Source organism: Polyergus mexicanus, unplaced genomic scaffold (genome assembly GCF_030449975.1).
Source record: "Polyergus mexicanus isolate NDT 795.1 unplaced genomic scaffold, iyPolMexi1.0 SCAF_27, whole genome shotgun sequence".
In the NCBI taxonomy this organism is placed as follows: Eukaryota; Metazoa; Arthropoda; class Insecta; order Hymenoptera; family Formicidae; genus Polyergus; species Polyergus mexicanus.
The window spans coordinates 3581865-3609693 of NW_027223347.1; the positions used below are offsets into that span (position 1 = coordinate 3581865).

At 28.8% G+C, this 27829-nt stretch overlaps 4 protein-coding genes and 1 pseudogene across 7 annotated transcripts in view; 2 read left to right on the top strand and 3 right to left on the bottom strand.

The window, feature by feature from the left end:
- The window catches only part of LOC138943531 (uncharacterized), a 35754-nt gene extending 34547 nt beyond the window's left edge, over window positions 1-1207 (top strand). Inside the window, exon 7 of the mRNA XM_070314421.1 lies at window positions 261-1207. Coding sequence (XP_070170522.1) covers window positions 261-454 — 194 coding nt within the window. The 3' untranslated portion in view covers window positions 455-1207. The remainder of the gene's footprint in view (window positions 1-260) is intronic.
- Window positions 503-4552, bottom strand: LOC138943532 (RCC1 domain-containing protein 1). 3 transcript variants are annotated; one of them, XM_070314422.1, is made up of 7 exons: window positions 4316-4552; window positions 2129-2371; window positions 1864-2054; window positions 1638-1767; window positions 1050-1176; window positions 799-973; window positions 503-706 (listed from the first exon to the last, which is right to left on the bottom strand). In XM_070314422.1, exons 2-7 carry the CDS (start codon window positions 2365-2367, stop codon window positions 534-536), a joined length of 1035 nt encoding a protein of 344 aa, XP_070170523.1. In that variant the 5' UTR covers window positions 2368-2371; window positions 4316-4552; the 3' UTR covers window positions 503-533. The 3 variants fall into 3 exon arrangements, with proteins under 3 accessions (XP_070170523.1, XP_070170525.1, XP_070170524.1); XM_070314424.1 differs by lacking the exon at window positions 4316-4552 and adding an exon at window positions 4148-4288; XM_070314423.1 differs by lacking the exon at window positions 4316-4552 and having other exon boundaries at window positions 2129-2522.
- On the top strand, window positions 4472-9904 carry LOC138943534 (ADP-ribosylation factor-like protein 3). Its single transcript, XM_070314426.1, has 5 exons — window positions 4472-4563; window positions 6245-6373; window positions 6495-6626; window positions 8006-8242; window positions 8965-9904. Exons 1-5 carry the CDS (start codon window positions 4561-4563, stop codon window positions 9004-9006), a joined length of 543 nt encoding a protein of 180 aa, XP_070170527.1. The 5' UTR covers window positions 4472-4560; the 3' UTR covers window positions 9007-9904.
- Window positions 9085-27823, bottom strand: LOC138943530 (uncharacterized). Of its 2 annotated transcripts, none has more exons than XM_070314420.1 (7): window positions 27524-27823; window positions 22146-22323; window positions 14387-14790; window positions 12990-13301; window positions 11616-11817; window positions 10709-10930; window positions 9085-10424 (listed from the first exon to the last, which is right to left on the bottom strand). In XM_070314420.1, the coding sequence occupies exons 2-7, from the start codon at window positions 22311-22313 to the stop codon at window positions 10344-10346; spliced, it is 1389 nt and encodes a 462-aa protein (XP_070170521.1). In that variant the 5' UTR covers window positions 22314-22323; window positions 27524-27823; the 3' UTR covers window positions 9085-10343. The 2 variants fall into 2 exon arrangements, with proteins under 2 accessions (XP_070170521.1, XP_070170520.1); XM_070314419.1 differs by lacking the exon at window positions 27524-27823 and adding an exon at window positions 22451-22698.
- LOC138943581 (peptidyl-prolyl cis-trans isomerase FKBP8-like) lies at window positions 17729-20351 on the bottom strand (annotated as a pseudogene).
- Window positions 27824-27829: the final 6 nt, after the last annotated feature.

Below are 27829 nucleotides of genomic sequence, written 5' to 3' on the forward strand. Positions count from 1 at the left end.
CTTTTAAAATGGGACACCCTGTATATATACAATATATATATTTATTTGCATGCACGCGATATAATGCAAAAAAACACATATTAAAAATCCATGTAACTATGTAATATTCATGTATTTGTGAATGTTGTTTAATTGTTACAAATTTATTACCATAATATTGTCAATTTTTATTTTCTCTCGATAATGCTTATTGTTTTTTATTTCATCACAGGTATACAACGTAATGCATAACTGTAAGCTGTCGAAATTTTTACTTTTAGGAAAGAGAACGACCACTAATGTAAAAAGAGAGCGTGAAGTTACGGAGGATTTAAATATAGAGGTTCCTCCGACGCCACCACATTCTTTAATTGACGAAGAAATATTAGCTAACAATCGTCGATTTATTTTACCGTTGATAGAAGCAAAAGAAGCGACACAAATCTACGAGATGCATGCAAAGAATATGATATAAGGTTAAATAAGAAAAAGATTGAAAAAAATATAATTTGCAAGGATTTTATTTTGTATCGTTGAATATATAAAATACAATATCATTCTGTAATTATCGCCGTACCCCATTCGTGGCATTTAAACTTTTTCACTGTTTTAAAATCTAATGGCTGGATGTTTAATTTAATAAAATTATATGTATTTTCAAAGTCCTGCTGAAGTTTCCCTAATTGGCCATACTTGTTAGTACCACAGCCCCAAAAAGAACCATCGTCTAAAAGAAGAAATATAGATCACTTGTCTTTTTATTTCTAGAAAAGACGATCTTTATCGAAGTAATATATATTAATAAATGTATATTGTTACTTGTTAAACATATAGTAAAAGAACTTCCGCATTCAACTTTTTTTACATTAATTTCTATAGTTTCCCCTTTGTCATTTTTAAAATCCACTAAAGTTGGAGTAGCGTGAACTTTTTTGTCTTTGCTATCAATTCCTAGTTCTCCATTTGAATTCCATCCCCAAGTATATAAATCACCCTATCGCATTAAACTGGTCTTATTTACGAGTCATATAATGACATGTGCAAGTAATCAATTTTTTTTATGCACTAACTTGATCGGTGATTACTGCGGTATGCCAACCACCCGCTGATACTTGTACTATCTTCAGACCTGCTAAGGCCTCGATGAGTTTCGGATCATCACAATTTTCCAATTCATCGTGTCCTAATTGACCACGTCTGTTATGGATTATGTAATAGAAAAAAGTAATTTATTTATTTTTATCACAAATAAAAAAAATTGAACAATCTGTGTAAAAATATATATACATAAAAAAAAAAAAAAAATTATATATTTTTAAATATATTTTATATACAATATTTTATATTTAAAAACTATATATTTTATCATTCCGATAAAAACTACTGTTTACGATAAAAAGGCTTCGTATATTTTCTAGTTTAAAGATGACATTTTCACAAATTTTATGAAAATTTACGTGGAGGTCTTCTTGTCACAAATAAAATTTAATCGAAATAATATTTTAAATATATTATTTTGAATGTGATATATTTTTTGTATACAATTTTTTTGTGCGAAAATGTTATCTGAAATTTTGAAAATTGGGAAGTGAATTTGTGGAATCTTAAATATTTTTGAATAATTCGTACGTATAATATGTAATTGCAACATTACGTACATTCCCATCCCCATTGAGTAAACATCACCATTCTCTGCTAATAAAATGGTATGATCATAACCGCAGGCAAGATCAACGAACTTGACTCTTTTTGGCATTTTAACCAAAAGTGGAGCATTAAATACACGTCCTTAACAAATAAAAAATTTAGAAAGTTTTTGTAAAAATATATATTTAATGGCATGATACCGGATTTAATGAAATAATAGGGTAATACTTGATTTACCTAAATTAGTTAGAACTACTGTACATCCTGCTTGTGATAACTTGATGGCATATTCAGGCAGTGTATTATCATTGCTGGAAATAAAAGGTGTCACTTTTTGCCAAGAGTCATCATACACCTTATATTTCCAGATTTCATTACGTGTTGATAAAATAATTACATTTTCTCGACCAGGAATAGCTATTTTACAACTGAACAAAGAGAATAAAATATGTAAGGGAAAAAATTATTAATAAAAAAAATAATGATATTTTATGTCTATTACCTTCCTGATGATTCCTCTGGAATTTGAATTAAACGAGGGTTATTTTTATCATTGTTATCACTGATTTTTCCAGTAATATATAATTTTGTATCCTGCCAGAAAAGAAAATAATTCCAACTAATCTCAATATCTGTGACTCCAGCAAATGGAATCTGAGTTAAATGTGCTATTGATGTGATAATTCCATCCTGATTGGAAAAGAGCGGGCTGGCATTTAAACCGGTATAATACACTGGCATATTTCTGTGAATAAATATATAGTAAATACATAATAAAGCTCATAAAATATTCAGGTATTTGGACGTCCGTTCGCCCACTCTTTACTAGTCGTATATGAGTATCCATAGTTTCTATATGATAACTGTATGATATGTATTTTCAATGAATTATTAAATTATTGATATAAAGAAATACTGTAACGCATAAACATTAGTTTATTGAATGTTGCAGATTTTACCAGGACCGATCTATTATTTAATATTGTTCTGTGGAATCGATTATATGAAATAGGATAATAATTAGGCAATTATTATATTATTTTTATGTTTTAATTAATTTATATTATGTTATTTGTTGTATTTTCTAAATTATAATATATGTACGAGATACTATCGAAAATTTTCCGAAATTATTCTGTAAAAAATGTTAGGCTTATCGTATTTACAATTTGCCTCCATTCTTTTCGAAGTAGTCTCCTTGTGACTTTATAGAGTCACCCTAGCGATTCTGCTATGCTTCAAATTTTCTCTGAACATTTTTTAGTGTGTGAAACATCCTCTGCGATTCGGTCTTGATTTCTTGTTTCGAAATCTCACCCTTTGAGCATCAGTTTTATTTTTGAAAATAAAAAGAAGTCATAAGGGGCTAAATCTGGCGACGGTCCTTACGAACGATTTTTACAATTTTTTCAACATTTTCGGAAGTTATGGCCGTCCTATGTGCTTGTCTTCGACCAACATTCGGCCCTTTTTGAAGTATGCATGCCACTCGAAACATTGTGTACGATTTAGAGCGTCGTCACCAAAAGCCTGACGAATCATTTCGATAGTCTCGGTGGTCGATTTTTCGAATTTGACACAAAACTTTGATCAAAACGTTGGTCGAAAGCACACAGGATGGCCGCGTACTAACACAATCCCCGAAAATATTGAAAAAATTGCAAATATCGTTCGTGAGGATCGTCGCCAGATTTAGCCTCTTGTGACTTCTTTTTGTTCCCAAAAATGAAACTGAAGCTCAAAAGGCGACATTTCGAAACGATACAAGAGATCGAGATCGAATCGCAGAAGATGCTTCACACGCTACAGCAAAAAAATTTCTAGAAAAAATTTGAAGGTCGGTAGAAGTGTTAAGGTGTATAAAGGTCACAAGGAGATGGAAGGGAATGGAGGCAAATTGTAAATGAGGTATACCTAATATTTTTTATAGAATAAGCCCGGAAAATTCTCGATAGCACTTAATATAATTATTTATATTTAATTTTTTAGTTTATTATTATAAAAATTACATTTGATTGCTAATCAAAAATTTAAATAATTAATGAAATTATAAATCATCCAGTTATTGAAAAAGAAATAACATGAATAAAAAAAATATATTTTTAAATCAAAAGAAATATTACATATATTACATATACATATATTTATTTATTATTATATTTATTTATATATTTATATATACAAGATATTTCAGAACCTATATGACAAATTTAAGAGGTAATAGGTTTCATTAAGAGAATCAATTTTTATTAAGAAATCCATATTTTCCGACATCCTTAAAGGGCTTTACTTTGTAGTCGAAGCGCCTGTGAGATAGGCAATCGGTCACACGATAATGTTAGCGTAATGTCTGATACAAAATAATATATATATACACTACTTCACATCTTTTAAATAATATATACTCGTTTACATCCTTTAAATAAAATAAAATAAAAATAACAATAAAACAAAAAACAAAATTAAAGGACGTGGATTTTATTGTTAGTCTATCTTTCAATACTGTCGCGCGATCAATTACCTCAGATGATCTGAATGCGTAGGAATGCTCCGTCAGGACAAAGATCTGGATTTCTTGATAAAAATTGATTCTTGATAAAACAAATCAAAATTGATGAGTCTTATCATCCTCTGAAGTTTGTCCCATAGATCATAAAATACCTTATATAGGTAACAAATTGTAATTTACCTATTGTTGTTTTAAAAGAACAGTAATAATGTCATTATTCGCACATGGTAACGAAATAGCAACTTCACTTATCGATATCAGATGCGCTGATCATCATGTAACACCAGAGCAACATCAGAGTATGTAGATGTCACTATCTTCCTTGGATACCAGAAACATAACATAATATTTTCTAGTCGAAATAGTCGATATATTACAGCATTTGGTTAACACGTCTTCGTTCGAGTATCTGAAATAACAACAAGATGGTAAAAATGTCACGTGAATTAAATGCAATTGCACAATATTATGCACTCTTTTTTACCACTGCCTATTATACTCTTGAACGCACGAAGTAATCAAAATAATCTATAACCTACAAAGATTCCACACCAATCACAATATACCCTGAAATACATTTGTATAAAGCGTTATATAAAAACTTTCTTACAAATTGTAAAATTGTTCATTAAAAAGATAATTCTGTCATCTTATAATGTAAGAGTTCACTTATATTTTTCTGTATATTGAACATATATATATATTTCTATACACTTTCTATGCACTTGAGATGATACAGATTGTTTTCGTCGCCATACTTTTTTACCCATCCCTTTAAAAGGGAATTACTTTGGAGAAATTTCTTATGATTGTAGCACTGTTGATCGCGCGCGTAATATAAAATATTGATACATAAGAACATGTAATTTCTCTCTTGCAATTGCAAAATTTATTAATTAGAAAATCAAGCTAATTAGACAGTTTGACAAAAAATGCAATACCGCATTTTTTTTTTGTAAAAAATGATACACACATACATATCATAATACAAATTTATTTATTTAAAGGAGATATTTGTGTATATATAAAATTTTATAATAATGTATAGTATAACGTCATATACAGTGTGTTCAAAAAGTCTCGGATCACCTGTTTTTCTCGGAAAATATGCATGGGACAAAAAAATGTTTAGAACAAAAGTTGTATGGTTTCAAGGGGACTATAAGATGATATCATTGGTTTGACCTTGAAGAGTTATTTGAAAGTCACATGAAGGTCACATTTAATTTTTTAAATAGAGAATACTATATTTTTTATTGCATATTCTTGTAGCCCATCTCGAGAGCTTTCTAAAACACTATAATAAAGTATTTTTTCATTAAGTACTTTTTGAGTTATTTTATATCTTAATCTGATATATTTTGATATAAAAAATAAAATATCTCGTAAAATATTTAGTTTTTGATAATCTTAAAATACTTTTATGTACAGAATAATGAGACAAATCAATAAGTGTAAAAAAACAAATAATTGATTAAAAAAATACATTGTAAATAATTACATACTTTTTCTTAAAAAGGATTATTTTTTTATACTAATTGATTTGTCTCATTATTCTGTACATAAAAGTATTACGGTAAGATTATTGAAAACTAAATATTTTACGAAATATTTGATTTTTTATATCAAAATATCTCAGAATAAGATATAATATAACTCAAAAAGTACTTAATGAAAAAATACTGTATCATAGTATTTCGGAAAGCTATTAAGATGGACTACAAGAATATGCAATAAAAATATAGTATCCCATTTAAAAAATTAAATGTGACCATCATGTGATTTTCAAATAACTGTTCAAGGTCAAACCAATGAAATCATCTTATGGCCTCCTCGAAACCATACAATTTTTGTTCCAAACATTTTTTTGTCCGGTGCGTATTTTTCGAGAAAAATAGGTGGTCGGGACTTTTCGAACATATTGTATAATTGTTGTAGAGAAAAAAAGTTTAATTTAAATTAACTTACTATGACAAATAAATAATACATTTATCAGCAATTATATTGCAATGTAAAAACGCGCGTACACAACATGCTGTAATTAAAAAAAAATATATTCTACACAATATATTACAATTATTTGCACAAGTAATTGATATTCAATGTCAGGGTCTGCTTGCTATTTTGCGGAAATTGCGATCAAATCCTGATAAAGAATTACGATTATTACTGTTGGGCCTCGACAATGCCGGAAAGACGACTATCTTGAAATCTTTGGCTAGTGAGGATATCACGCAGGTAAGTTTCTCCTCTTAATACTTGAAAACGTGTTAGGTTAGATTGTGATAAAGTGAGAGTTAAACATTCAAAATATGACAAATTATACAATATAGATATGATTTTAATTAATTTTCTCAAGGTTACTCCAACACAAGGTTTTAATATAAAAAGCGTCCAGAGCGAAGGTTTCAAATTAAACGTTTGGGATATTGGCGGAGCTCGAAAGATTCGACCTTATTGGCGAAATTATTTCGAGAATACGGATGTACTTGTAAGTTTCTTTGCATTATTTCCCCAAATTTTCAAGTTGTAATTATAAATATTATATATAAATTATAAATGTTTTAATTACGTTTTATTTATATTATTCTTTAATGAAGAATTTTTTATATAACATTTTACAAGAGCAATATATGATATAAAATATAGATTTTTTTAATTTTATACAATTATCTATACAATTTAATATATAAAAACATAATAAAAGAAAGTGTAAGTTGTTTTCTCTAACAATAAGTAGCAAAATCTTCTGTTTCTTTTTAATTATCAGAAATTATGTATGTGTTAAACAATATATACAAAGTGTTCAAAAAAAGTGGAATCAAATTTTAACAGTATGTAGTATTCGTGAAAAGAAATCGAAAAATTTTAATAAACAATACTCTAAAAACCATTTATTTACGAATTATAAAACATTGGATGTATTTTCCGTTTGTTTCAGAAGAATGCATTGTAAATGTATTTACATGCAACCGTTCATACATTCGTTTTTCACGATCTTCTAAAGATGACAAATAATGAATATCGCGATGTATTTGTTGACAGTTTTCAATTATGTATCAGTTTATCTGTGAACGCCGGTGAATGACCATCTATTATCATTGTATTGATTATCATAGTTTGATCGGCTTTAAAACGGTAAATTGTTGACAGTATCTGGTTTTGTGTTCTTTGAGAAATGCCTAATTTGTACACAAATTTTGAAATGACAGACATTCATTTCGTGTATGGCAAAGCAAATGGCAATGCTACAATAACAGAAAATGCTTTATAATTTGGCAATAAATGGTTTTTGGAGTATTGTTTATTAAAACTTTTCGATTTGTTTTCACGAGTACTACATACTGTTAAAATTTGATATCATCTTTTTTGAACGCCCTGTATATACAAATTATTTTATGATATTCAATACATATGCATATATAAATAATAACATCGTATTTTATATTTGATATAATAATAATTATTGTTAATACAGAAATAGCGCAATAGTAACGCTATGAATTTACGAATAATTAGAAAAATGATTTTGAAACGATTTATGATTATATTGTTTAATTATTAAAAGTATGCATCTGTATAAATACGAGATGTTTCTTTCACAATTTCTTACATATTAATTTGCAAGGATTATCCACGTTTAACCAGTAGAATAATACAAAATTTTGCGGATGATGTTACGATACATATTTAATTATTTCTATTTTATATAAATTATGTTTAATTACGTAATAAACAGAGATATATTCCGTTATTTTTTTCTCTATAAACTCTGTCTTTTTTTTATACATTAGATTTCTTAAGAGTCGTTCAGATGTATCTTTCTCCCTCGAATGCAAATTAAAGTTTCATAATACTTGTTGGCAATAGATTTACGTCGTTGATAGTGCGGATATCAAAAGGCTAGAAGAAACGGGACAGGAATTATCAGAGCTTCTGTTGGAAGAGAAGCTACGTGGAGTAGCTTTATTAGTATATGCGAATAAGCAAGACCTGGGACATGCCGTGACAGCGGCCGAAATAGCGGAAGGACTTGGTTTACACAATATCAAGGATCGAGATTGGCAAATACAATCGTGCATCGCCATCGAGGGCAAGGGCGTGAAGGTACGTGTGTGATAGATATCTATTCTCTCGCACTTAAATTTTATCAGGACATTTCTTTTTTTTTATTCATTATCACATTTTAAAAATCTGAGGTCATATAAATATAATTTTTATCGTTCTTAGAGATATAAAAAAACTGTTTTTTTCTAATAATAAAAAAAATGGCTGAAAGAAAACATGTTTTTTTTCATTATTTTTTAAATATAATATTATTTTTTTAAATATTTTTCTGTTAACATAATAAAAAAACTAAAATTCTTATATTTTTAATCACTCTTTTTAAAAAGTAATTTTAATAGATTAATTAGATTTTTGCAGCAAATTACAATTAAAATAATATTTAAAATATTATTTGAAATATTAGCTATAGCGCATTTTTAAAAATTGCAAATTGTGTTTTTATATGTACAATAAATATAATTTATTCAAGTTTAATTTTGATTTGTTTTTGGAAAATGTATCTAATTAAAAATAATAATTACATAATTATATAGCCAATTGGAATGCAAGTTACATGTAAAATAATAATGGGTTAATTTAAATTTATTATTTAAAAAGTTAAAAATAATGCAAAATCAATTTACAGTAATCGTATAAAGATATTAAATATCTGGAAAAATAAAAATGAAAAGAACGAGGCTTGTTGTTTTTTTTTTCATAAAAAGTTTGTTTTTTTCGTCCTACACAAATCTGTAAAAAATAAATTCTTTTTTATTCCGCAGGAAGGCTTAGAGTGGGCGTGCAAGAACATTAAAAAGAAGTAATAAATACGCCGTGAAAAAGTCGATCGACGCGTACATTCCACATTAGGACGCACGAAAGAAAGCAGACTTACACCTCTCTCCATTGTACATTTCACACACATGATCTTTATTTTTATCTTTTATCTACTATTTACAAAAAATATTACGGAGAACACTGTTGTTTGTGGATTCGCTACGAATGTCCGAATACCGTAGCTTGAATTCTCACGAACTTGTGTCGTATGTATCCAGTTATAGGATTTCCGTTCCACGTTGGAACGAGTCGCTCGTCATCAGTCGGACTCGAGAGGTTCTATTTTTCACATAAAAGGAAGAGTCGCCGTCCATAACAGCGAGCGTATTGCAAAGGGGAATGTGCCTTCTTGCTATTTTAATTATATATTAGAATTTTTATAGATTTATCTATAGTAAAAAATAATAAAGAGATGAAACAGGAGGAAAGACGCGATATGTGTATTCGTGGATACAATTATTAACATGACATTTATGCCTATATATAGGGTAGAGACTTTTGAGCACCACATGTTATTGCACTCGCGAAAGAGACGCGCTAATGCATAATACGTATGAGGAGATCCATGCGCGTGCACTTTTCTTTATATTAAGTAACGAATACTACATAAGCAATTAAGAGAAAAACGAATAATGTTGTCAACTCAATGGCTTTTAATTAGAGATTAAAATCTATCTATTCATATAAATAGAACGCATCATAAGATCATAGGATTTACTTGCAATTCTGTGTCAGAAAATGTGATCTATTATTATTAATTAATTTTGAATTCCAATGATACACAAAAAGTATATAGTTTTATATATACATACATAAAACTTGATGGATCTTCTTAAATATTCTTAACTACACATGTAGTATTTATTTCTCAAATTATCTGATTAATTATCGATGTTTTGCATATACTATGCATATATTGTACATGCTTTCGCAGAATCTTCCTTTGCAAAACATAAATAAACATATTCAAATAATATCCATAAAATAAGGACGTTTTCTGTATATCTTCATAACGTCTTTCAATGTTTGTGTCGCTTAGAGTCATGTTTTATTAAAATTTAGTATTTAAGATTGACGTTTTATATAGTGTTTTTGCTTATATGTACATATAAAGAAGTAATAGTTCTTGATAGTTTAGTTATTTCTATCGAATCAATCGTCGCAATCTAACGACTGCCTAATTTCATCGAGCGCATTATTTTTGTGCAATAAATATGTTATAGAGTGTGGATGAAAGAGAACACACACGGCTTCGCGGCACGTCTTTCTAGTCTAGAGGTGACTTAATAGCCAATATCTTTCACAGGCTATTAGCGAGTTAAGCTCAAAGCTCGTTATGAATATTTTCGGTAGTCGCTCTGATCTCTTCTTCGTGGAAAACAGTGCAATCCGCTGGATATTTACTCTGAAAACAGAATAAAAGTTTCACATTAACTTCTTGCTGTTTAGAATAGAGATAAGACGAGAGAAATCAACAAATACAAATTGTTTTAATTTTCAAAATAATTATCATTTTATGATCGTTATTAACTACCTTCAAACTCTTTCCTAGATATATAAAAAACAAATTATATATACCTTAATTTAAAAATATAAGTTTTAAAAAATTTATTATAATTTAAAATAACTCTCTTCTATTAAAATCACATCTTCTGCATTTTCTCTCTATTAATTATATAGTTTACTCACAATGCACCCCTCGCGCTCCATGATGGCTCCGTAGAGTGACCAGAAATTGATTCCTAACTTGTTACTGACTGCCCAAGCAGCTGGGAAACTCGCTGTCATCAGCAGGCTACTACGTAGGCGTGATTCCTTGTTGTCGTCCTGCTGACTCTTCTCATTTATAGTACACAAGATTTGACTAGCACAATGCGGCACTTTTGTCGCCCATTTATATGCTCGATACACCTGAAAATAAATGATGTATGCTTTTAAAAAATCATCGAAATTTAATTTGAGATAAGGTTAGGTGCGATATACAAGATGTCACTTAAAGACAGCCTATTAAACACAAAGCGTTATTTCTTACCAAAAAATAAGTCGAAAAATTATTTTTTTTCTATAACACTTAATAAAGGAGTAATTATTGAGTAAAGTCAGACCAATCAGGGCCGATTTTTAGCCGGGCGCGCATCTCATTGACGTGCACTGATTGGCCTGACTTTACTCAATAATTACTCCTTTGTTAAGTGTTATAGAAGAAAATGATTCAGAATTTTACGGCTCATTTTTTGGCAAGGAATAATACTATGTACTTCATGGATGGTCTTTAAGTGATACCTAATATACGTGTATATATATATATATATAGAAGTACAACATGATCATGATTAAACAAGAGATTTATAACTTATATATTACATTGATATTTAAGATATTCTATCTATACATGTATTACTCTTTTTTTACATAAAAATTATATTTTTATAAAAAGTATCCTAATATTAATTAAATTTTTGAGGAGAACTTTCTCAATGTAAATATGCATTATTATTTTAATAATAAATAAAAAAAACTTTAAAAATGAGAAAACAAAGTGACAAAACAAGTTGTGCATCTGCGCGGTAAATTTGTTATGCGAAAAAAGTTATACCTTGAGACTGGGGGCAATGATATCGTTGTTGATGATTTCGCTTAATCTGTTGCTTAGCTCTCGTGCATTCACTCTGGACATGATAAATCCTTTTTCGGAGGCCAAGTTTACTAATTCTTGGAAGTACGCTATTGCTGGTTTTATATACTGATGACTGTCAATATTCATGTTTAAGTATTTCTTCGCCACCGCGTTTGCCAATCTGATCGTGAAATTTAATATTGACTGTTATATATCCGTTTGCGGAAAGTTCGCGCGCACGCGCGAAGTATATGAATATAGATTATATATTAGATTATATAGATTATATAGATTATATAGATATTATATAAATATTATATACATATACTATATGTGTATACTGGGTATTCGATAATAATTGCCCTACCCATAATGTAGAGTGGGTTAAACTGAACAGAAAAGTCCTGTAACATTTTTTTCTATAACGCTTAATAAAGAAGTTATTATTGAATAAAGTTTGCCAATCAGCGCCGACCTATAGCCGCGCGCCTGGTAGTGTGCGTAAGCGTTCCCATTCGCTACGGCGGCGTACACTATCAGGCTAGTGTCTCACCGACGTGCGTCCGGCTAAAATTCGGCGCTGATTGACCAGAGTTTACTCAATAATAACTCCTTTATTAAGCGTTATAGAAAAAAATATTATAGCACTTTTCTGTTCAGTTTAATCCACTCTACTTGCACATTACGGATGAGGCGATTATTATCAGACACCCTGTATATACATATACAGGGTGTCCGGTAAAGATTGTGCCAACACTCGTGAGCGGGTAGAACACAGTAAACTGAACAGAAAAGTCCTATAACATTTTTTTCTATAACGCTTAATAAAAGTTATTATTGAGTAAAGTTATTATTGAGTAAAGTCTGGTCAATCAGCGCCGACTTTTAGCCGGACGCACGTAGGTGAACCATCCGCTTGATAGTGTGCGCCGCCGTAGCGACGGAGCGTTCACATACATTATCAGGCGCGCGGCTAAAGATCGGCGCTGACTGGCAAACTTTATTCAATAATAACTCATTTATTAAGCGTTATAGAAAAAAATGTTACAGGACTTATCTTTTCATTTTACTGTGCTCTATTCGCTCACGAGCGTTGGCACAATCTTTACCAGACATCCTGCATAATTTATATAATAAATATATTAAATAATATAAATATTGTATTTTATAAAAGAGAGGAAAATATATATATATATATATATATATATATATATAATATATATAATTTATTATATATTTTAATAAATATTAGATTCAACTAAAACATAGACTGAAATCGTTATTTCATAAAACTCTTAGTCTATGTTTTACTTGAACGTATCTAATATTATGTAAATTATTACAAATGCTAACCTGGTAAGGCTCTCCGTTGGTCTCGTGGAGTCAAACATCATCGTTTTCGGGAATCCCTGAGACTTGAGGAAACTATTGCCGACATATTGCATAGCCATAAGATAACGTTGCTGATTCTTCGGTTCAGAAACATGAGAGATCCAGTCGGCCACAAAAGTCGTGAGCGAATTGATCCATCTTCGACGTATAATAGGATTCTCAAAACTGTTTAGAATCTTTTCCCACAAAATGTTACCTTTTTCGTCCGACATTTGAACAATTATTTTCGATAGACCGCTATTCTTCCATAATATTTGTCCAAGTTCCGAATTACTAAAAAAAAAAATGTCAATAATAATATAAAATAGCGTATATTTTGACAAGAGAAATTTATAAATATTAAGTCACTCTCTTTTAATATTTTCTAGTTCTTTCTCTCAATATAAATAACTTTTCGTTAACTTTTATGGTATCTTCAAATTCAAACAAGATTTTATCTTCAAGCAAGAAGAATCAACAAATTTTTTAAAGAACGGTATAAGATAAATAAACAAATAAATGAATAAATGAATAAATGAATAAATGAATAAATGAATAAATGAATAAATGAATAAATGAATAAATGAATAAATGAATAAATGAATAAATGAATAAATGAATAAATGAATAAATGAATAAATGAATAAATGAATAAATGAATAAATGAATAAATGAATAAATGAATAAATGAATAAATGAATAAATGAATAAATGAATAAATGAATAAATGAATAAATGAATAAATGAATAAATGAATAAATGAATAAATGAATAAATGAATAAATGAATAAATGAATAAATGAATAAATGAATAAATGAATAAATGAATAAATGAATAAATGAATAAATGAATAAATGAATAAATGAATAAATGAATAAATGAATAAATGAATAAATGAATAAATGAATAAATGAATAAATGAATAAATGAATAAATGAATAAATGAATAAATGAATAAATGAATAAATGAATAAATGAATAAATGAATAAATGAATAAATGAATAAATGAATAAATGAATAAATGAATAAATGAATAAATGAATAAATGAATAAATGAATAAATGAATAAATGAATAAATGAATAAATGAATAAATGAATAAATGAATAAATGAATAAATGAATAAATGAATAAATGAATAAATGAATAAATGAATAAATGAATAAATGAATAAATGAATAAATGAATAAATGAATAAATGAATAAATGAATAATTGAATAAATAAATAAATGAATAAATGAATAAATGAATAAATGAATAAATGAATAAATGAATAAATGAATAAATGAATAAATGAATAAATGAATAAATAAATGAATAAATAAATGAAGATAAATAGAAATATATATATTCGAATCACACGTTTCACCGCAATACCTGAAATGCTCCCACATGACGTGAATGTTCTCCAATATGGGCGGCAGGAACCAGGAATGGGCCGAGTGATCGTTATTGCTGACGTGGCCGTCGTTATTTCCATGACCTAGAGCATCTAGAACCATTGGTACGAGACCCATTAGCATGTCGTTGTTGGTTTTTTGTTGGAGAAACATGCTGCCCATGCTGATTATGTTGCCCCAGTCTATGCCATTCCCCTCATCGTCCACCGTGTCTCTCGCCGATCTCTTACCGACATTGTCATTCGCGGTCAGGGCACTTAAGATCGTACCAACCATCTCAAATGCCTGATTATTTTGGCCACCCGACATTAAACTGCTAATCCCAGAGATAATCTGGCCTACACCATCTGTTGCGGATCTTTTCTCCAACATGTCGCCTACCTGTCAATTTCCGTATTTTGTATTTACATTTTATATTTAACGCTCATATTTTTGTAGGAATTAATACAAAAATTGAATGTTTGTAAAGTCTTAAACGAGATCAGTGATTTCAATTCTGAGTATGTATCTGAGGTGTTGATATAAAATGAACAACATACTTAGATGGATGTAATAGATAAATAGATTGAAATTGAATCAAATAAATTAAAAAAAAGACACAGAGTATAACAAAACGCTCGTATCAATAGTTTTTTGTGGAAACAACGCATTTTCGTGAAAAATGTTTCATGCAAAAGTTGTAGAGCTCTAAGTGGCGCATTATATAATAATGTTAGTATGACCTTGAATAGCACCGTCAAGATTATATAAAAATCACTTCAAATTTTTTAAATGGGACACCCTCTATTTTTTATTGCATATTCTTATAGCTTATGTCGAGAACTTTCCAAAACACTATAATAAAGTATTTTTTCATTAAGTACTTTTTGAGTTATTTTGTATTTTAATCTGACATATTTTGATATAAAAAATTAAATATCTCGTAAAATATTTAGTTTTCGATAATCTTACCGTAATACTTTTATGTACAGAATAATAAGAGAAATCAATCAGTATAAAAAAAAAATTGTTTTTAAAAAAATTATTTACAATGTATTTTTTTAGCCAATTATTTGTTTGTTTTTTTTGCATTAATTGAGTTGTCTTGACGTTCCCGAGTCGCATTATAAGTCATTAATGTTTATTAATATATTGATAATGATTTCTGATAATTAACATATTGATAATGATTTCTCATAATCTTTTGGAAATTTTTATTTCAGATCGGGCACGCCAAGCATTTGTATGTCACTTTAATTTTAATCCTTTTCGTTCCAAGCCTATCTGGTAAAACTTATGATTAATTTCAAAACAACTCGATTAGTTTGACACGGGGCACTTTTAAACTCGAAATTGGTGATTGATGTGATCGACGTTATTGCATTAAAGGTTAAGTAGTTTTATGATATACCATTTGTAATAAAATCCGCAATATAATTGTGCTATTTTATATATAATATTTATTTGGAAGGGGGGGGGGGGGACATAACAACGTAATTCTATAAAAATAACGTGCATTTTAATTTTCTCGAGAAAATCTATAATATTTCTATAAATCCAAGACTGATTTTATCAAATAAATATTATTTCAAATTACAAACTGAACTGCTTCTATGTACTTGGCTAGTTAACTTGATTTCATATTTAGTTTTGATTTTTTACAGGTTTTTATCTTTTAGAGTTATTTTTTAGAAAAAAATCATTTTTTAGTTTTTTATTTTTTATGAAAATTATTTTTCAAGGAAAAATTTTTTTAACCGTTATTTTTTAAGGGTAAATATTAAACTTTTTTTACGTACAAGTTGAGATTTTTTTATACACTTGGCGTTTTTTTTATCTTTGTAAGGTTTTTTTGTGGGATTTTACTGCTTTTTGTAAAAATTTAAATTTTGGCATTATTCCTGTAAAATATAAAATTACATGGATGCGATATTTTTTAAATTTATTTAATAGAAAGTAAATTCTTTTTTACAAGGAATTATATAAACAGTATATATTTACAAAGCTTATACCATGTTGATTATAAGTATTGAATACAAGATTATAAATAATCTTAAGTATCAATCACTTATCTATCTTATTTTTATAGATAAATATAATTTTAATACAGAAGTTAAACATGTATACAAACCGTATAATCAATAATAATAATATAAAATGTGTAAGTGAATAAATATCAAAATATTAAAGCAATAGGAAAGAAATTGTTTTTATTACGAAGAAAATGGACTTGTTTCTTATTCATACATTTAATATGAATATGACACAAGTCCATTCTATTGAATAAACGCATACATTTTAACAGTATATAATTCCTTCTAAAATGTATCCTAATAAATGATATAACCAAAAGAGATCAAATATTTTTTGCATTTATTGATTTATTAAATATGTTTATATATTGCGGAATAGTGGAACACAAGAAGAAAAGTAATAAAGTGGTTAATAGTCACTAAGAAACTCGCAAACTAGTGCAAGGAAGAGAAGCGATTTCTTCTAATCAATGTCATATTAAACCAAGTTAGATTATATTAGCAAAACTGAGCGAATGTTTACATTTGAGTGAAACTGTGCATTGTCAATTAACATATTTGTCATAAATACATTGTTGAAAAAAGATTATGGAAGATTTTCGCTGACCATATTTTCGAAAACGATAAATTAATTATTATACTCGCAAAGGCACATTCGTATATAATGTTTATTTAATTTTACATAAATGTAATTAATGTATGATTAATATTTTTAAGTTAACATAAATATGGCTAAGCAATGAGTTTATATTAATAGCAAAATAAATCTTGTGAGAATTCTACCAAAAATATCATAAAAACAACAGTATTAAATACACATTTTTAATTGGCATAAAGAATAATGAAATGATAAAATCATCGAAACACTTCTATAATCTACAAACATTTTGTAGATCTGGAATTATTCGTAACTTTTAGTTTTGGAAATGTGTGAATCTTTATTTAGATTTTATATATAAATGTAATCAATGCGTAATTAATATTTTTAGGTCATTTACAAATAGCTAAGCAATGAGTTGCATGTTATATTAAATAACAAGATAAATCTTGTGGAAATTTTATCAAAAATATTACATAGACAGTTGAATTGAAAGCGTCAGAATTAGAGCCTGAAATAGAAATGTTAAGCATTAATCAAAAAAGAGAAATAAGGCAATAATTTTGTTTATAAATTATATAATAAAGGTTATTTATTTTCTTAGACTAAATTCTCTAGGGACAAGACTTATTGTTAATCTATTTAACTCTTTTTGATATTATGGTTGAACTTATTTTTTAAAACAATGAGAAACGTGGAAATTGATGGTTTATTTGGATAAAACTGCCTTTTGCAATATAATGTTGTCGGAGAACATTAGAATATCTGTCATCGACAAAAAGTAGTTCAAATTTGAATCAAAATGAGAAAAAAAATTGATTAGTGATACTAAATTGCAGATTTTATTAAGGATCGTATAAAAGTTTGTACAATAATAATTTGGCAGCTGCGTTGGTTAAAACAGAAGCCTAATGATGCAGCTTTAGAAAATTTGAAACATGTTTCAATTCAAGGTGTCAATTACAAAATGTTTCAAATCAAGGTGTCAATTACAAAATGTTAAAACACTATTTAGGAAAAGTATTGCAAAAATTCTAATCTTTTTATTTACAATATTTAATCTTTTTTAATTTCATATAGAAAATTCAAATATGTGTATATATATATATATATATATATATATATATATTGTGCATATCGATGGAACAATATTAAGACACAAAAGGGAATATGTAAAACTTGTGCAATTTCTCTCTGTTTCTCTCTCTCTACTAAATCCAAAAATTACATCCAGAAATGAAGATATTTATTACAGAATTAATGACTTTAAAAGATAAAATTGCTAAAGACGAAGAAAAAGAAAGCATTTATTTTTACTTAATTATTTATTTTTATCATTTGCTTTTATTAGCATCTATATTTACTTAATTACTTACTTTTATCATTTGCTTTTATATCTTTTGATGGATTTCTAATATCTTCAACTACACCCAACATTTTGCGATATAGGCGCTTATCTTTTTCTACATATTTAGCAATTTTATCCTTTAAAGTCATTAATTCTGTAGTAAATATCTTCATTTCTGGATGTAATTTTTGAATTCAATGGAGAGAGAGGAAAAGATTGCATAAGCTTTTGCATATTCCCACTTGTGTCTCAATATTGTTCCTACGATATGCATAATATATATACACACATATTTGAATTTTCTACATATAAAATATAAATCAAGAATATATAAAACTTATTTAAAAAAGAATTAAAGATAGAGTAAATAAAAAGAAGATTAGGTTTTTTGCATAACCTTTTCTAAGTAGTGCTTTAAAATTTTGTAGTTGGCATCTTCATGTTTCACATTTTCTAAAACTGCACCGTAAGCTTCTGTTTTAATCAACGCAACTGCCAAATCATTATAAACTTTTATACGTTCCTATAATAAAATCTGCAATTTAGTATCACTAAGCAATTCTTCCTCCTCATTTTGACTCAAATTTGAACTACTTTTTGTTGATGACAAATATTCTAATGTTCTCTGATAACATTATATTGCAAAAGGCAGCTCTATCCAAATAAACCATAAATTTCCATGTTTTTCATTGTTTAAAAAAATAAGTTCAACCATTATATCAAAAAGAATTAAATAGATTAACAATAAGTCTTGTCCCTAGAGAGTTTAGTCTAAGAAAATAAATAACCTTTACTATATAATGTATAAACAAAATTATTATCTTATTTCTCTTCTTTGACTAATGTTTAATATTTCTATTTCATACCCTAACTGTGACGCTTTCAATTCAACTCTATATAATGTTATATTTTTGATAGAATTCCCAACATTTGTTTTGCTATATTAACGTAAATATGCAGCTCATTGTTTAGCTATTTGTAAGTGACTTAAAAATATTAATTACGCATTAAATACATTTATATATAAAATATAAATAAACATTTACATTTTCAGAACCAAATAGAACGAGTAATTCCAGATCCGCAAAATGTTTGTATATACTATAGAAGTGTTTCAATATGATTTTATCATTTTATTATTCTATATAAAACCAAATAATAAAAATGTGTATTCAATGCTGTGGTTTTTATGATATTTTTAATAGACCTCTCACAAGATTTATTATAGATTATATTGCTATATTAATATAAACTCATTGCTTTTAGCCATTTGTAAGTTAATCTAAAAATATTAATTATGCATTAATTATATTTATATATAAAGTACAAATAAACATTATATACATGAATCCGTATTCGCGCGTATAATTACCATCAGCTATCGAAAACATGGCTAGCCAAAATCTCTAAATATTCCTTCGATTTATTCATAATCATTTTCCAATAATGTATTTATCACAAATATGTCATAATTGATAATGCACATATTCATTCCACTGTAAGTATTCGCTGAGTTTTATTAATGTAACCAAACTTTGCTCGATATGACATCGATTAAAAGAAATCACTTCTCTTCTTACACTATTAATAGTATATAAATTCAATAATTTCTTTTCACTTTATCACTTCTCTTAGTTGTTGTACTATACCGCGATACTCTTATCACTTCTCGTCTTTTTGTTCCATTATTCCGCGATATATATTATAACTCATTTTTTATGTTGTCCGCGCGATATATACTCTTATAACCTTACATTATTATCTTATACACATGCACGTACATAGACAACATTGTCTCTCAAGGCGTATTTGCACATTCAAGCGAATAATTTTACATGAGTGCTGCAAACGCGCCTTGAGGGACAAAATCGCTTTGCGTGTGTATGTGCGAGCATACGTATGTGAGAGTCTGAATTAGAAAAATAAATGTCAGAATTCTGGTATTTCACTCGATACAATTATCATACCTCAGGATTGACTGCATCAATCTTATTCAAACTGGTCGCAATCGAAAGCTTGCATTCACATTGTATAAGAAAAGTGCCGTTAGATTTTTGATTATGCCTTTAGTTCCTCAGGTATTTTAATCGAAAATTTATTAAGAGTAAAAATTCCGGATAAGCTACTTGGTTACGTCGCGGCCCCTGTACATAGGCAAACCGTTGACAAGCTGAACGAATTTTTTAATATACTTGAGGTCGCGACGCTACCGCGTCGCTTGATTGACATAAATTACAAATAAAGATCTTTTCTTGTTCGACATTGTTGCAGGTCTTTCTTATTTAACTTTTTAACTTTAAGAGTTTCAAAAAGCTTTTTTCTGAATGGTTTCTTTTTTTGAGTAGTAGTTTGTGTTTCCAACTGCTTTTTGTTGGGAAAGAAGGTTAGGAAAACAGTTCTTCCTCTTTTCATTACATGAAATGTGTAAGTATCTGGTTTTGCCCCAACACGGAAGTAACAACCCATACAGCACTAAAGCTTGCAACAACATTGCTGCAATATTGCAATATTGCATATTGTAGTTTAATGTTGCAGAAATATTACAAAGACATTATTTTACGATATAACTTTAGTAATGTTACAGCAACATTCCAAAAATATTTCAAAGAAAGTATTCGATAATCGCTAGTTTATTCGTTTACCGCTATGCGGCGCATATTGCGCTATCTATTCCGCATTTAATTTTTAGTCACGATGATTATATAAAGTTTACAAAGAGCGGCTAATAAGATAAAAGATATAATAACTATTTTTATTAGTTTAAATTGTATGATATAACCCCAACACAAGGGACTCAGACATTGGACTAAGAATTCTTTTAATAGTTTCCATTCTTATATAAAATCAAAAATTATTATCAAATTTTTGATTTTATATAAGAATGGACAAACATGCAAGATACTTCAGATTTTAATAAATAAATTTTGAGATTATATGAAAACAAAAGAGATGTGAAAAAACTTGTTGTATGCGTAACTCCACCACAATCTATTTTGCATATCTGAATATTTCGGATACAAAGAGATTGTGAATTTACAAAATTGCAAATTGAGTTTTTTCTTATTTCTCTTAGATATTCTCTGTCACTGAAGGAAGTCGAATGTGTACCGAAAAATTTACAATTTATAATTTCGTTATTGTTATAATACAGAAAATCTATATACACACTAAATCCTGATTCTTATATGCCTAATTTCTTATTATTTTTTTCATATGTTAAAGATATTATGACGATAAATATACATAAAGCATTATTGCATATATATTATATTGCTATGTTGCTGCAATATTATATTGCAATATTTCTGTAGGCGGACATTTTACTGTTGCTGCAATATCATAACAACGTTGCAGCAACATTTCGTAATGTTTCTGCAATGTTGCAATCTTGCAGAAAAATGTTGCTGCAATGTTGTTGCAATCTTGCGGTGCTGTATGGGAAATACGGCGGTTATATATTCGACGTACAAAGTGCCGATCAAAACTAATATTATATATTCTCTAATATGTACAAAATATAACGCTGCATTTACCGAAACAGGACGACTCGATTCTTTCTTCGATATCAATCTTTTTTGGACTAAAAACTTTGAATTTCTATTAAAAAAAAATATCGTATGCACAGGGGCACGGGTTGTTTTAAAATAATGATGATGTCAATCTATAACTAATAAAGTTAGTCATAAATAATAGCACTTATTACGAAAAAACAGGGGTATCCGGTTTGACCCGTCTACCCGGTTTTACTTTCGCCTATATATGAATATTTTCATCGTACTTGCTTGCCGGAATCCGCAAAGGCATGGGCCATGTTTTCGATCGTCTTCTGACTGAATAAGTTTTTCGCCTCCTCGATGAAGACGTTGGACGCATCGTTCTCGTTGTCCCTCTCGGAGATCACCAACCCGATTAATACGAGTAGAAATGATGTTCTCGATAACCACATCCTTCCGGTTCTGCAATATAGCATTCGGTTAGCGTAATTGCTCGACAATTTACCTGTTGTATAATCGTTCTATCGCCGAAGATCAACATGTCTCTATGATTTAACGATGTGCGATTACAACGGTGGGACTCACTTGCCTTCTGATCAAAGACGTCGAATAATATTTAAGAGGAGACTTGCGTCCCGCAAGATCGTTGTCGGGAAGATTTTAAACGCGGGAGATATACCGGAAATGTTTCGGCTCGTGGCCACTCGGATACCGTTGTTCCTTTGACACAGTCGCTTCGCCAGTGATGGTAGTACATTACACCCATGCGCATATTTTCAAGACGTACGAAAGCAGTAGTGACGAATGTGTGAGTCAGCACCAAGGAATAAGCATAACAGTTGCGATTATATCTTTACGTATGTATTATGTAGACAGTTATAAATTCGCATACCTGCTTAACATAACGAAATTTCTTATTGACTAATTTGGAGTCGATTCGTTCTTAGAAAAAATTTGATTTTTTACTCATTTTTCTGATACACGATTTATTAATTTATAATAAATATATATTTATAAATACATATATATATATATATATATATATATATATATATAAGTATATATTTATAAAAATATATTTATATATTTTCTTATATTTATTGTTTTACAATTTATTCATGTGAGTCTAAGAATTTATGAAATATGAAAGAATAGACGATTTAATCTGACTAAAATTCAAGCTTTCGTCTAGTTCACTAAGGCGATTCTAATTTATTTGTAGAGTAAGTAACATTGTCACTTGTCACCATTGATTATCAATCTGAAGGATCAATCGCAACAACTGTCACGAGCGAAGACAATGATGCTAAATGATCGGCGTAACGCCAATGTGTACTAACGCGCAATTTGAGTACCGTAAACCATTGGAAATTGACATTCTCCAGCTGGACGAATAACGATTCGGTCTAACGGTACGAACTGTTAGTCATCATTACCCTAACGCGCCGAAGTCGTCAATGATTGTCCGCAGAAATAAGGAGCCGATTCGCCAGTCACATTTAATAAATATATGATACATTTTGAACATAACACTGATGTTCAATGTTAGATAATTTGGAAGTAAAAGCAAGGAATTTGTTATAACCGATATTTTATTTACCGATAAAAATCGCCTATTAAATATTTTATTTTAAATACATGTTATATTTTTTACAAAATCAAAAATAATTCAATCTTGTTTGATTTTTTAATATTTTCTGTGGATGTGTTATTTTATTTTTTTTAATTCGGAGGATAGACAACTTTTAATATCTGTTAAGCCAGAAAAAATGACATTGCGTGCGCTTATTATAATTATATTGATTCTAAAAAAAAAATGTATCCACATAATGTAACATTATTATTGAACGCGAAAAAAAAATTAAGATTGCAATATTGTTGCCATTGCAAAAGAAGAAAGAACGTGACCGTGAAAGTTGTTTGACTTTTATTTAATTTCACATTTGTTTGCTATATGTTTTATAAATATCCTGCGTAAACACATAACATACACACACGTAATATACGAAGAAATCACCTCGTTTTCAGCGGTTGTTGAGAGGGAAAGCTCGTGCGAAATTTTTGCAATGTCGTCGAGGTTCGAGGTCAAGGAAGAAACAATCGACTTCTTTGTCATAAAATCATATAATTGTATAATTGTTGTCCCTTTTTGAACAATATGAGTGAATTAAATAAGCGAACATCGGCGATTTAATTGTTAGCCAACATTATTATTTTCGCGAAGCAATTTGCTTTCGAAATTATATCGGCATGTTAATGTCGAATCTTTTCAAAAAATGTTCCGCGTAAATTATCGCAATAACGGTGACCTTGATGTAACGGTATACCTTGCATAAGAGTACTCTGAAATGCATACAATGCATAATCGTGCAATTTCGTAAATCATTACTAATATATTAGTCATTTTTTATAATGCTGCGGCAGACTTTTAGCATGACCTCAAAAGCTAAAGCAATTATAAAATAATTGGAGGAAGATAATAAAGCTAACGTATTTGTCATGTTATATTAATGGAATTTTGCTGTTTGTGACAAAATTGACAAAAAACTATGTATGTAATAGTAAAGATAGTTATCAATTATTTACGCCTTCTTAAAATTCATGTTGTATCAAAAATAGGCTATTATATCGATTTTACTTGACAAAATTATTGACGGTTATTAACAGAAATATCCGGACAAAATAAATAAGTAAACAAAAAAAAATATAAGTATTTAATCATTTATTTAACGGGACAAATTGCTTTTTTCACAAAGTATGCTGCTACGTCATGTAGTATGCGAAGTTGCACATTTGCATTTATAATTCGGTTGATTTTCAGCGAATGTGCGAAATTATTTATGTGAGGTGACTTACTTATCATCATGTTGATAAGAAAGGACCTTGGCTGACTAACATTAAAAAAAGGCATCGAAAAGCTAGTTGCATGTTATCATAAATTATTAGCGATAGGCACCGAACGGTTAAAGTCCTGAATAAGCGCTTTTATCGTTGGTCACTCGGGCAATTTCCCTGAATGCTTCAATAGAAATATTCTATTTCAAATATCAATTACATTTTCATAACCACTAAGAATCAGTAAAAAATTTTTTATTTTAATATAAAAGGATAAATGATGCAATCTTTCATGCATTTTAAATTGCATCATTAATAATTATTATTGATTAATATTAATATAATATTAATAATATTTTTTATTTATTTTTATATATATATAGGACGCCAATTCCTTCGTATGATATAAAGGGTGGCCCATATAAAGTGTTACAAGGTAATAACTCTAAAAATATTTGTTAAATCAAAAAATTGTTCAGGAGAAAGTTTCATGTCTTCGAGCGGCCTTTCTAACTACGTAAACATAAAATTGCTCCCACTCCCCCTCTAAAGAGGGCGGGGGGTAACTTTAAAATTTTAAACGAAACCCCTCACTTTTTATTGGATATTTTTATAGCTTATCTCGATAACTTTTCAAAACACTATAATAAAGTATTTTTTCATTAAGTATTTTTTGAGTTATTTTATATCTTATTCTGACATATTTTGATATGAAAAATAAAATATCTCGTAAAATATTTAGTTTTCGATAATCTTATCATAATACTTTTGTGTACAGAATAATAAAACAAATCGATTAATGTAAAAAAAATTATTGTTTGTAAGAAAAAATATGTAATTATTTATAATGCATTTTTTAAAACAATTATTTGTTTTTCTCTTTACACTAATTAATTTATCTCATTATTCTGTACATAAAAGTATTACGGTAATATTATCGAAAACTAAATATTTTAATTTTTATATCAAAATATGTCAAATTAAGATATAAAACAACTCAAAAAGTATTTAATGAAAAAATACTTTATTATAGTTTCTTGAATAGCTCTTGAGATAAGCTATAAAAATATGCAATAAAAAATAGGGGATTTCATTCAAAATTTTAAAGTTACCCTCCGCCCCCTTTAGAGGGGGAGCGGGGACAATTTTAAGTTTACGTAGTTAGAAAGGTTCTTTGAAAACATGAAACTTTCTCATAAACAGTTTTTTGATTTGACAAATATTTTTAGAGTTATTAGCTTGTAACACTTTACGTGGGCCACGCTGTATATTGGATGTATCAAAAGTCATGATGCAAATGGAGGTGATTTTTCATGTAAATGCAAGTCAAAAATGTAGAATAAAATTTTCTTCATACAAAGTTTTGTTTTTACGAAAATAAATTTGAGATTCGTTAAAAAAAAAAATATATATATATATATATATATACATTTAATCAATAATAAGAATCAGCTCGCACAAATCTTGTTATACATAATTATTTCTATTTATATTTATGAACAATTAATTTTCTTATATCTTATATCTTCTTTAATTTGCCGAGCACGACTTTGTGCGCGAAAAAGTGACATTTTTTAAAATTTGCGATTTAATAAAATAAATGCATTATTGAAATTTGTTCATAACAAATTTCTATTTCTATTTGTTCATAACAATTTCTATTTGTTCATAACAAATAGAAATAGTTATGTGTAGCAGGATACGACTTTCATTAATCAAATACACCTGTATTGAATGGATCTTCAAAAAGTCGATTTTCTTGAAAACTAATCTTTATATGTGAAAAAACTTTATTCTACATTTTCAACTTGTATTTACATGAGGAATCATCCCTGTTTCGCTTGTATTACTATTTTCGACACCTTGTATATAAAATTATAAATTAATTTCTTAAAATTAATCTCTGTAAAGATTAATCCCTTAAATTTAATTTATAATTTTATGTATATATATAGATTAATTTTTTTTATAATAAATAAATAAATAAATATATAAATAAAAGAATCCATGTATCGAGTCTATAAATTTATATACTCATTCCAATTTCAGTTTACTTTGTACTATTATACAGTTTCAAGTTCAAGCACGTGAGACGTTCTTACTCTTACAAATTGTAATGTTATGGTTATGAGGCAGCGGAACAGTTACTTAATATCTCGGATACAGTCAGCCAGCTTCGTACTTGACCAATGTGATCAACAAGACAAACACATGAATTCGCTGTAAGTTACGATTACACGCGTGTTGGCGGCGGAGAGAATTGACGGTTGAAAAATTCGCGTGGCCGCGCCAGCAGCAACGGTAGTCGCAGTCAAGTAGAGCGTGTTCGATGGTGTTTCTGAATGTGGAAAGGCGATCATTGGAGCTCGAATTGCCGTTACGCTATTTACGACGGGAAAATTTTGCGCGCGGAAGTTTTGTAGGAGATTAATTTCTACGGAATGCTTACAGTTACAGCATTAGACGAGCGCCTAATGTCTTAATTATTATAAAGATATAATATTGCACAAACATGAAGAGATATTATAATCTATCTGTCAATTTGATCAATTGAGATATCTTCAATAATACATTGGTATATGTTGAACGCGATGCGCAAATTACTTGGCTGAAATATGTTCATAAAAAATAAGAGGATAACATAAGAAACGTTAAAATGAATGCAATATTGTGTCATATTTTGCTTGATTCACTGCTACATTTATGTGTCACTGAAACTCTATCGAACGAGCTTCTTACCCTTAATTCAATAAACGTGCAAATGTTTTAATGTCAAAATATTATAAAGATTAATAATCATATACAATTTGTTTTTTTGGCCACATACCTTTTAAAATCAAACGGGCTCTGTCTGTGTACTCGATTATGAAAGAACTATACACGTGTACGGTTCCTCAGGAGCCCGTGGCACTTGACACGACGAAGGTTCCAGCCTGACTGGCGTCAGACGTAGCACGTCGAACGGTACTTACCTACCTGAGCAAGTCCCCTTGACTCTGGAGCGTAGAAGCCGACGATACAATGCACCTCCTGTACGTCCCCTGATGCAGATTCCTGCATCATAGCCCGGATATTATTCGTACTTGACTGTAGAATTCTCGTGCTCTTGCTTTGAGACTTTCGAGACATTCGA

Coding starts and splice junctions, on each gene's coding strand:
- LOC138943532 (XM_070314422.1), bottom strand. CDS start 2,367: ATGCCAGTGTATTATACCGGTTTAAATGCCAGCCCGCTCTTTTCCAAT. Junction 1,177..1,637: donor TACTCAATGGGGATGGGAAT/GTACGTAATGTT, acceptor AATCCATAACAG/ACGTGGTCAATTAGGACACG. Junction 974..1,049: donor CCGCAGTAATCACCGATCAA/GTTAGTGCATAA, acceptor TTAATGCGATAG/GGTGATTTATATACTTGGGG.
- LOC138943534 (XM_070314426.1), top strand. Junction 6,374..6,494: donor CTAGTGAGGATATCACGCAG/GTAAGTTTCTCC, acceptor AATTTTCTCAAG/GTTACTCCAACACAAGGTTT. Junction 6,627..8,005: donor TCGAGAATACGGATGTACTT/GTAAGTTTCTTT, acceptor TGTTGGCAATAG/ATTTACGTCGTTGATAGTGC.
- LOC138943530 (XM_070314420.1), bottom strand. CDS start 22,313: ATGTGGTTATCGAGAACATCATTTCTACTCGTATTAATCGGGTTGGTG. Junction 10,931..11,615: donor TCATTGCCCCCAGTCTCAAG/GTATAACTTTTT, acceptor ATTTATTTTCAG/GTGTATCGAGCATATAAATG. Junction 10,425..10,708: donor TGGAGCGCGAGGGGTGCATT/GTGAGTAAACTA, acceptor TTCTGTTTTCAG/AGTAAATATCCAGCGGATTG.